Raw genomic sequence first — 9,728 nt, 5'->3', positions numbered from 1 at the left:
GTGTTTGGCTCATAAGGCCCATTTAGAGTTCATACATGTATAGCAATGAGAGTAGTAAAAAATAGAAGAATCCACAAAATTTCCACGATAACTAACACTTAATTTCATTTTCAATATTCTTCTGATGAAACTAAGTAGCCACCATTTATTTTATTCAATGCTATTGAACGTATTAATTTAGTGGATGACGAACCTACTGCTCCAATATTGATGAAGGCACCCATCGCCCCATAGTCACCCCAGTCCATGAATTCCAATATTTTTCTGGTTCCAGCAAGCTGAAGTGGAATACCAGCAAATGCGCCTTGCCCCATGGAGCCTTGAACACAGACCTGATAAGAAGTTAGCAGTCTCATGTTGTGTCATCAAAAAAGGCAGTGGGCAGGTGGAGGTATATGGATGAATACCGAATGTAAGCACCTTGACACGCTTTCCATCATCAGCAAAGGTAAGAGATAAATCTCTTACAAGCTCCATGAGGGTTCCTATACGATAAACATCCTGAAGATAAAAAAGGTTTGATTGACAGTTTACGCCAGCAAAAAAGATATGTAAGCTTGTGTGCTCTTACCATTTCAGGGTTAAGCTCCGGAATATTGATATCTATCTGCATGTTTGAGCAAAAGTAGACAGTAATCAAGAAAAAATGTTTTCCCAGAAAGCACATGAAGCAAAAAAAAGGTGAAAGGACTACAAGGTTCAGTCACAATGATTAATCCCAAGTACATATTATTCCCTCTAGGTTAAATATGCAATAGAAAGAGAAAAGTACTCAAATTGCCTCAGTGAATAGTTTAGTCAGTGAGTTCTGATTTCAATCTTCAATTGAGATTTGAAATAAATTTAAACGTAAAGTGGCAACCTGCAACCGAGTCTTTTTATCTTCAATAGCACGCTTTGTAGCTTGTATCACATCGTCGTAAAAGTATTTCCTGATCTCTCTGGAGTGTGGAATGTTATTTAATCTCGTTGGAATTCCACGCCACTCCTGGCAGAAAGCATTTAGACATACATTAATAGAAAAGATCTAAGTGGACACACTTCACTTCAAGATCTCACACGTAGAATAAAATGGCTAACTATATTACACATACCTTTTTCGAAGCTGTTGTGTCTGGTGGTTTTCCTGTTCAATGAAGAGTTTGAGCAAACAATGAGAATTGGGAAAGCCGGCATAGTAAAAAAAGAAGCTAAAAGCTTTGCCTGATTATACTAATGAAGAAGAGAACATAATTAAAAATCAACTCCCCATAGTCATTTAGAAATCCTGGGCATGGCTAAGCTGCAAAATCTTCATATGGATTGTAATCCAAAGGAGACGTTGGATCTTTCATCATAAAGCAAGGAGAGGTCTGCAACATAATGAGATATGCATTTGCTGCCGGCTTTCAGAAGATTTCAGTCACTTATTGGTGGGGTATTCAGTGGTCAACCTAATTTGGGCTGAAGCCCTATCATGATTCAACCACAAGTTAACCCGCAGGGTTCCTTTTTGTGGCCGGCCTAGTTTGGTAACTCGCCTTTTGGTCGATGTTTATTTTCTCTGTTTGGGTCCTATTGTTTTCTCTTGTGGTCATGCCATTCGTCGCATTGTAAAAGTATTACCATCTTTCTCTCTAATATATACATGCAACTCTCTTGCATGGTCTCGCTAAATAAACGATGTATACCGATTCTTGACATATTAGCTAAAACTGATAGCATATTATGGTTATTTTAAAATAACATTAGCACATTCTAAAAGAAGGCATATTAGCTCAAAGTGATATGCAAAAATATTAAAAGAAATGCAGCTTCGAAATAACGTGAAATGGGCTGTTCTTAAGCAAACGGAGAGACCGGTTGATCTAGTGGAGTTACATGATAGTGGTTGTGAATGACAGTAGAAGAATGGAAGAAGACATTAGTGGGGAACTTTATTATTGCTCTGACCGTTTGTCTTGGCCAACTTTTTTTCTGAAGCATTCGTACATATCTTCTGTAACATGGACTCTATTTCACGAAAAATGACTTCCACTGGGCGATTTCCATCAATCTACATTGCAGGTTGAAGGAACAAAGGTTACTTCTGATTTACTATCTGGATCACTGCTATGATAGTAGCTAGAAATACACGAGAACCTGGTTAAGCAAATCTGAGTATGTCGGAATAACAGCTTCAGAATTTTGTTTGTAAGTCTCAAGGCGTGATTTAACCTGCAGAAGAAAGAAGGCTCTTATGGTTCAGAATGTTTCATGGAAGCGATGCCAGCATTATGCAATCACAATGTCATAAAGAAAAGGGAGGAAGGGGGTACGGTAAGTAATGGAAAGTTTTGCATCCTGTCAGTTTAATTGTATAATTCATTTTTGTATTCTGTAAATGACAGTAAAATTTTAAACAGCACAATATTTTTCCCCTGCCGTGTCTTAAAAGTTTACGAAAAGCACTGAGAATGTAGAGCTAGCTGAAAGAGGGGGATTAAGTGATGTAAAAAGACCTAAAAATATTAATAATACAATCGAAGTCAAACCTAGATATGCAACACTTCGAGCTTAAGATAGCCAAAGCATACATAATATTTTTTCCTCTAGAGTAAGCAGGAGCGTATCAGAAGAGAAGTTATAGTACAGATCAGGAACAATAGGAAAAATAATTACTTACCAGCTGTGGCCTACAATAAATAAACACAGATAGTAACAAACAGAACATAATTACAACCAAGTTTCTAAGCAACCTGCACCTGCCAAACTCTTTGATGTTCAAATCTAGGTCCAAGCTAGTGATGACAGAACAAAAGGAATTTGCACAAATCGAATTCTTAAATGCAGCCCCAAGCTCTCAAACTAGCATATTATATTTAACAAGATAGATACATCTATAGACCTTACCAAGGATGACAAAACAAGTAAAAGATTACTTAAGCGGACAACAACAGAAACCTTTTCAAATGTATCATCAGAGCGTGTAGTAAGCCTGGCAGATATCTCCTCATTCTCTGGGGGGAAGTTCTTTACATGGTAAATTTTGCCCGTCACAGGATCCAGTCTTCTTCCAACACATCTATCGATTAGATTGTCATCAGGAACCTGAATTTAGAAACAAAATGAAACACAAGAGGTCAAAGATATCTGTGGTATACAGTGTTTGGGATTGACATCAGGAACCTGAACTTGAAAACAAAATGAAACACAAGAGATCAAAGACATTCTGTAAGAGCAAGGGAAGCAAAATGCGTAGTATTTGATTTCAAGATACAAATACTGAAGTTGACACAAATAAGAATCAGATTAAGTTCAAAAAAAGAAGAAGAATCAGACTATTATGAACCACACTGATTCAGAAAATACACAGCTAAGTGTATAATTGCTATCAGTTTGAATGTCACACGCCAACAAACTTGATATGAATTCCCACTAAATGAATTCGTAAAGAATCTTATTTACAGTTGCACAAGGGCAGACCTGATCAATTTGCTTAATTATTAAATCTATTCTCAGTCACTAGCTTCCCTTTTGTCACAACCAAAGTTACTGGATTCACCATAATGTACGTCTAGGGTATAATTTGACCTGGTTATGACCCCTAATCTGCGGTGTGGTATTCTTGTGCAGTTTTGAAGGAAAAGTATCGTACTGTGTGCACAGCCCTGTAACAACCTGGACATACCACATTCTGGGAGAATATTGCGACAGCCATATTATACTACTCCGTCCGATCCGAATTAATTGACGCAGCCTCTATACAATGCAAGATGGACATTGTATAAAGACTGCATCAATTAATTCAGATCGGAGGGAGTAGCAAATTTAATTCATAAAACTAATAACAAGTTGGAGAATCAGAATTCATGAAATTGAAGTACCGTGATGAAGCTCGTTCAAACATCCTTTCTTTCTAAACATTTTGATTTATCAGAATGGGAACAAAATGTAACACTACATAAGGATGCCTATTGAGATAAGCATGATCGACAAGGTCGCAACGCAATATATTAAGATGTTATAATCAAAAGTTGAAAGAATATGAAGGATGTGTCAGTGTCAATTGATAATAAATGCCATAAATGGTCAAAAATGACTATTTCCAATACAACGAGTATATGCGGTCTTAAAATGGTAAAAAAATGGCTTACTTCCAGTAAAATGAATATATCTGGTCTTATTTTCATACTTTCAAGACTTTGTGCTTGAGCATAACTCCTTGGGTACCCATCAAGAAGCCACCCTCTTTCTCGCACGTCAGGCTGTGATAGTCGTGATACAACCATCTACATGAAATAACAACCACCATTAGCTAACAGAATTCTACCAACTACAAAGAACCTCTGAGAATCGAACCGCATACATCTGTCACGACTTGATCCGGGACAAGCATGCCACTGTCCATATATTCTTTTGCTTTCTTGCCTATATCTGTGCCAGAAGACACTTCAGCCCGTAGAAGATCCCCAGTTGATATATGAACCAAACCATACTAGAAGAAATTAAAAAGAAAGAGTTTTAGAACAGAGCAGGCTATTGATCAATAAACATGTTTACAGCCAAAACTAGAGTTAAACAATAAATCCGTTCAAAGCTGATTAATCTGCCAACTACTTTCAGATACATGCATATCCTTCAGCAAGAGTCTTTCTCCACAATTCAGATTTGCATCAGGCTGTTATTAACACCGACGACATATGCATTTTTGGGCGCAGACAAAATAGGAAGAACCCCAAGCAATGGTTTTCTGCTTTTTACCTTCTCGACAATCATGCGGCACTGCGTCCCCTTGCCCGACGCGGGCGCCCCGGAGATCATCACCTTCAGCGGCGCCTCCGCCCGCGCCGGCGCCGCCCCCTCCGCTGCCCGGCATGGCAGGAGCAAGCCCTGCCAGAACCCCATGGGAAGCGTATGAATCATAGCGATGTGCTATCGCGACCACGACGACACGGATTTAAGTAGCGCGGAGCAAGCCATAATGTACGAACCCTGGGCTTGGGGGCGGCGGAGGAGGAGACAGCCTGGGCGGTGGATGCCGGGGGAGAGCGGCGGGAGAGCGACCCCGAGAGGAGGCGGGCGGCGCCGGGGCCGCGGTGGATCGCCGTCCCGGCGATAGGAGGGGTCGTCGTGGCGGTGGCCGCCGGGGAGGATGCCGCCATCGTCGTGGCGGAAGAGGGCCAGTGTGTGTGGAGGGAAAACGGAGAGAGCAGGATTGGAGTCGCGCGGCTTCAGAGTTGAGACGCGTCGCCACCCGACTCCCCACCCCCAGTCGCCAGCGGTGGGTCCTGCCCATCTCGCAGCTCAGCGCTGTTGCGCGAACTCCTTTTTTTTTTCCATAAACAAAGAAGCAAACCGAAAAGACTTCTACACGTGCGCAGGGACCGGCACCTGCACCACCACATCTCACGCATCACCACCTCTCAACATTGAGCAGGCGCCTGGTCGAAGGAGGGACCGGCGCCGAAGCCGCGGAGGTCGAAGACGAGGGCGTGGCGAGTGCGGCCATTTGGTGGCGCCAAAGCTCCGAGAAGCCGTGGAGGACGAGCACCACCCGAACGGCTGCGGGACCCTGCTCGGCCACAGGGAGGGACATGTCGTTCACGCCGGTGTTCTAGCGGGCCGCACGGCGCCAGACTCCTCCATGCTCGCCGCACCGCCCCCGCCCTCTTCTCGTATATCAAATTAAATCTACCTTGATCGAAGGAGTTGGCCCACATGAACAAGTGGCAGTTTTTTATTGGCCCTGCACAATATTTCCTGTTGGGAGCCGTGTAGATGAGCCGAACCCCGAGCAAATGCACAGAGGGATCGATCGGGATAGCATGCACTGGGCTGGCCCAGTTACTTGATCTAGTTTTAGGAACCTTCTAGCAGTTCTATCTAGTTTTATGGATTTTGGGAACCTTCCAGAAGGTTCTCTGAACCGGGTTTTTTTTTCATTTGTGTTTTCTTATTCGTTTTCCCCTTTTCCGTGAGGTATCGAGGCCTGCCAAGGGCACCATAGGGGAGCTGCATGAGGATGCTCCACCAGAGCTGCAGCCAAACCTCGAAACCACGCTAGGCCCCTAGGGGCTTAGGCAGTAGGCAGTAGAGGCCTCCAACGGTGATGAAGACGTGATGATCCATCGAGGATATTCACCAGCTCAAGGAAGAGAGGCCCCGCCACCGCTACGGGACTTTGCCCCGGCGCTGCCGGCCGGCGGCGGCGAGGAGGATGGCCGAGGAGGGCGGTGAGGAGCGCCGCCGCCCGTGTCGACTGGACCGAATGGCATGTGTGCACTTGTACGCAATGAGGATGTTGTCTGTGATCAAACGTCCAAGAACAAAAGCACCAGAAGGATGATCTTTAGTCTCCTAGCCAACACCTTTTGCCGCCAGTTTGTATAGTACATTACATAGGCTTATCGGCCAGAATTGAGAGAGCAACTCCGGTGCCTTGACTTTAGGGATCAAAACGAACACCGTACTGTTAAAGTCCGCTGGGAATTCTTTGCCATTTAAAAAAAATCACTGTCGAACAAGCCTAAATTTTTTTAATTATAAAAGATGAGTGTCTTTGATAAAATAGGGCTAGTAATCCGTCTAGTCCCGGAGCTTTCGTAGGACCCATTTGGAAGAGAGCCCTTTCGATCTCCTCACACGTCCAATTCGCCGTCAGCTTGGCGTTCATATCAGTGGAGACCAGGGTCTGAACATGCTGCAGAATCTAACAAAAGTTAGTTGCGCGTTCATATCAGTGGAGACCAGGGTCTGAACATGCTGTAGAATCTAACGAAAGTTAGTTGCACCCTCGGATGTGTAGAGCTCCCTATAAAAATCCCATGCCACGACACGCATCTCAGCGTATGTTGATGCTTAGCTACATCAGGCTTCTTCAGTTTCAGAGCATCTCCAACAGGCGCGCTATTTTAGCCGAGCGCTGGGAAAAACTGCTTTTTTGCGCGCGCGGAGTTGAAACGGGCGCTCCAGCAGCCGCGCAAAAATCGTGTGCGCGTGATATAATGGGTTCAGCGCGCGGAGGAAAACAACATCGCGTGCCACTTATTTTATGCGCCCGCTCCCGCGAGCTGGACATACGAGCGCCTGCGACCAACTGCCGCCAACCTCTCTGGCCGCCACACCTTTGCCTTGCCCTACGCCGTCACCGGCGAAATTTGACCGATAGAAGGTCGCGCCGACATCCCCCAACCCCTCCCTACACCCGCGACCCCTCCGCCACCGCCGCCGTAAACCCTAACGCGGGGTTGAGCTTCGGCTTCGCCGCCGGCGGCCCTCCTCCAAGCACTGGTCTCGTGCGTGGCCTCTTCATGGCGCCACTGATGACCTCGCAGGGTGGCGTTGTGCCGCCGCCCGCCGTGAAGCCACGGGCCTCCCTCTCCAAGCGACTGAATGCGGCGGCTGCGAGGGCAAGCAAAGGTGTTCGGGAAGAAGAACAAGGCACATGGTTCTTCTAGGCGGACGAAGAAGAACCTTGCAGGGCGTCCGGCCACACCTCTGCTGACCAAAGCGCTGGAGAGCTCGCAATTTGTTGCGCTGGATGCTGATGCGCACAAGGTGTTTGATGAAATGCCCACAAGGTATGATTCCCCTCCCCCTTTGTTGGTGTTTTTTTACATAAATGTATACATGTGGATAACTTATTTTCTTCTACATACTTTGTAGTTGCAATGATGACACATATATGTCAACTATGGGTGTTGGCTCCAACAATTCTCATTGGTCTCAAACCAATGAAGTGCATGAAGATGATCATGTTGAGTGGGAGGTTGACGAGGATGGTGAGGGTATTGTCGATGCACCGAAAGAAAGAGCGGGCAACTACACCATGGACGAAGACATCTTGCTATGCAATACATGGTTGCATGTGTATATGGATGCTAACATTAGAGGGGACAAAAGTAGAGATGCATATTGGGACCGGATGAAGGAGCACTTTGATTTACACAACAAGAGTGGAATTGACCGCACGCGTAGATCTCTTTGCTCCCGGTGGTCGACAGTCAACAAAGATTATCAAAGGTGGGCGGCGGCACTTAAGGCAGTTGACATGATAAACCCAAGTGACACTAATGATAGAGATAGGGTAAGTGTCATTTCTTTATGTTCCTTCCATGTTCATGCTTCTTTTTTGGTGTTTCAAGTGCTAACTTGTTCTTTTGTTTGTAGCTCACTATTGCATAAAACTTATTTCAAGGAGAAGAGAAGAAGGCCAAGAAAGGGAAGGTCAAGAAAGGGAGATCATTTGTGTTGGCCCATTGCTACAATGTGTTGAAGGATGAAGAGAAATGGAAGCCCCGTGATGGCCAAGAAGGAGAGCAAAAAAGCAAGACAACTATTGATATGGATGATGATGAGGAGGAGGAGGCATCAAGTGATGGCGGCAAGAGAAGCCCTACAGCAAGCTCGGTTGCCTACTCCAAACCAAAGAGACCAAATGGAGGCAAGAAAGATGCAAAAGAAAAGAAGAAGAGAGGAGACGATGATTTATAGAATGCTATGGAAGCTATTAAGCACGAAAGGAAGCAACCACGGTGAGGATGATGGCAAGGATCTAAGATGCGGCGGCCGAGGAGAGGAGGGTAACGGCCGAGGAGAGGAAGGTGGCATTGGAGTAGAAGAAATTGGCCATGGAGTAGCGATCTAGATTATTGAAAAGGGAAAAGCACTTGTTCTTTATGGACACATCTACACTCGATGATAGGCAAAAGGAGTATGTCATTCTTTCCCGTGAAGAAGTCTTGGTCCAAAAAAGAGCCATGGCCATGAGAGGCATGGGAGCTACCAATGGGAGTCATGAGTGGCTTCGGAGCTACCATGGGAGGCTTGAGAGCACCTACGGGAGGCATGGGTGGCTTCAGAGATATCATGAGAGGCATGAGTTTTGGGTCTCTCATAGGAGGCATGGGAGCACCTTCGGGGTGACATGGGCGGGCGCATGTCTTCCTGTGTGCCTCACATACCTTCGCATTATCTTGCTAGAGATCTTGTGAACACCATCCAAGCTCCTGATGACGATGCGGCGCTTGAAAATGAAGAGGAGGAAGAATCGTCTTTGGATGAGAAGGAAGAATCGAAGGAAGAAGAGGACGATGATGAGTGATGTGGCATGATTGTTGATGTGCCATTTGTTTGTGTAAACTTTTATTTGTCATGAATTTGGTTGGGTGATTTTGAACTATGTCATACAAGTGAACTATGCTACGTCTCTGTTTTGCACATTTGTTTATTATTTGAAACATCATCATATTGTCAAATGGACATGTAAAAATCATATTTGCAAGCGTCGGATGCTTGTGCGCGTTGTAAATTAGCATGCCTTCTGGAGCTACTCGTGCATGCCATATTTTGGAGCGGCCGCTGGAGCCAGCGTCCTGCTTCCCGCAAAAAAAAAACGCTATTTCTATGTTGTAAAAAAGTTTTTGCGCGCCGTGCAGTTGTGCGCCTGTTGGAGATGCTCTTAGAATCATTTTTTACGGCGCCTATGTGATGCCCTATTCTGCAAGAACTTGGTGTTGCGGTGGCCCCTCCGGCCATAGCATCACTTCTTCCCTGTCGTAGAGCTCATGCAGGTCTTTTCAAGCCACACCGAACCGAAGTCACTACGTACGTACCCAGTTCTGCATGTGCTTGGACACACCTTTTAACTTGCTATAAGAAGGCCCGTGAGCCCACTGTTCCCTGTGTCGTGCATGCATGTCCCATGCATGATGTAAGAGTGGGATCCTATACAGCGCATAGGTCGCCCGCTAGCAACATACCCCCCC

General features: G+C 45.2%; 1 protein-coding gene across 2 annotated transcripts in view; it reads right to left on the bottom strand.

Annotated features, from left to right (window-relative positions):
• Window positions 1-5,248, bottom strand: part of LOC123131972 (probable adenylate kinase 5, chloroplastic) — an 8,934-nt gene extending 3,686 nt beyond the window's left edge. For both annotated transcript variants that reach the window (XM_044551709.1, XM_044551710.1), the window contains exons 1-12: window positions 4,953-5,248; window positions 4,723-4,851; window positions 4,328-4,456; window positions 4,116-4,250; window positions 2,923-3,069; window positions 2,122-2,196; window positions 1,933-2,035; window positions 1,095-1,126; window positions 863-988; window positions 572-607; window positions 421-501; window positions 194-332 (exon numbers count right to left, since the gene is read on the bottom strand). In XM_044551709.1, coding sequence (XP_044407644.1) covers window positions 194-332; window positions 421-501; window positions 572-607; window positions 863-988; window positions 1,095-1,126; window positions 1,933-2,035; window positions 2,122-2,196; window positions 2,923-3,069; window positions 4,116-4,250; window positions 4,328-4,456; window positions 4,723-4,851; window positions 4,953-5,123 — 1,303 coding nt within the window. In that variant the 5' untranslated portion in view covers window positions 5,124-5,248. The remainder of the gene's footprint in view (window positions 1-193; window positions 333-420; window positions 502-571; window positions 608-862; window positions 989-1,094; window positions 1,127-1,932; window positions 2,036-2,121; window positions 2,197-2,922; window positions 3,070-4,115; window positions 4,251-4,327; window positions 4,457-4,722; window positions 4,852-4,952) is intronic.
• Between the last annotated feature and the right edge of the window lie 4,480 nt (window positions 5,249-9,728).

The sequence above is a fragment of the Triticum aestivum genome, chromosome 6A, assembly GCF_018294505.1.
Source record: "Triticum aestivum cultivar Chinese Spring chromosome 6A, IWGSC CS RefSeq v2.1, whole genome shotgun sequence".
NCBI lineage: Eukaryota > Viridiplantae > Streptophyta > Magnoliopsida > Poales > Poaceae > Triticum > Triticum aestivum.
This window is presented reverse-complemented; position numbering and strand designations above follow the sequence as displayed.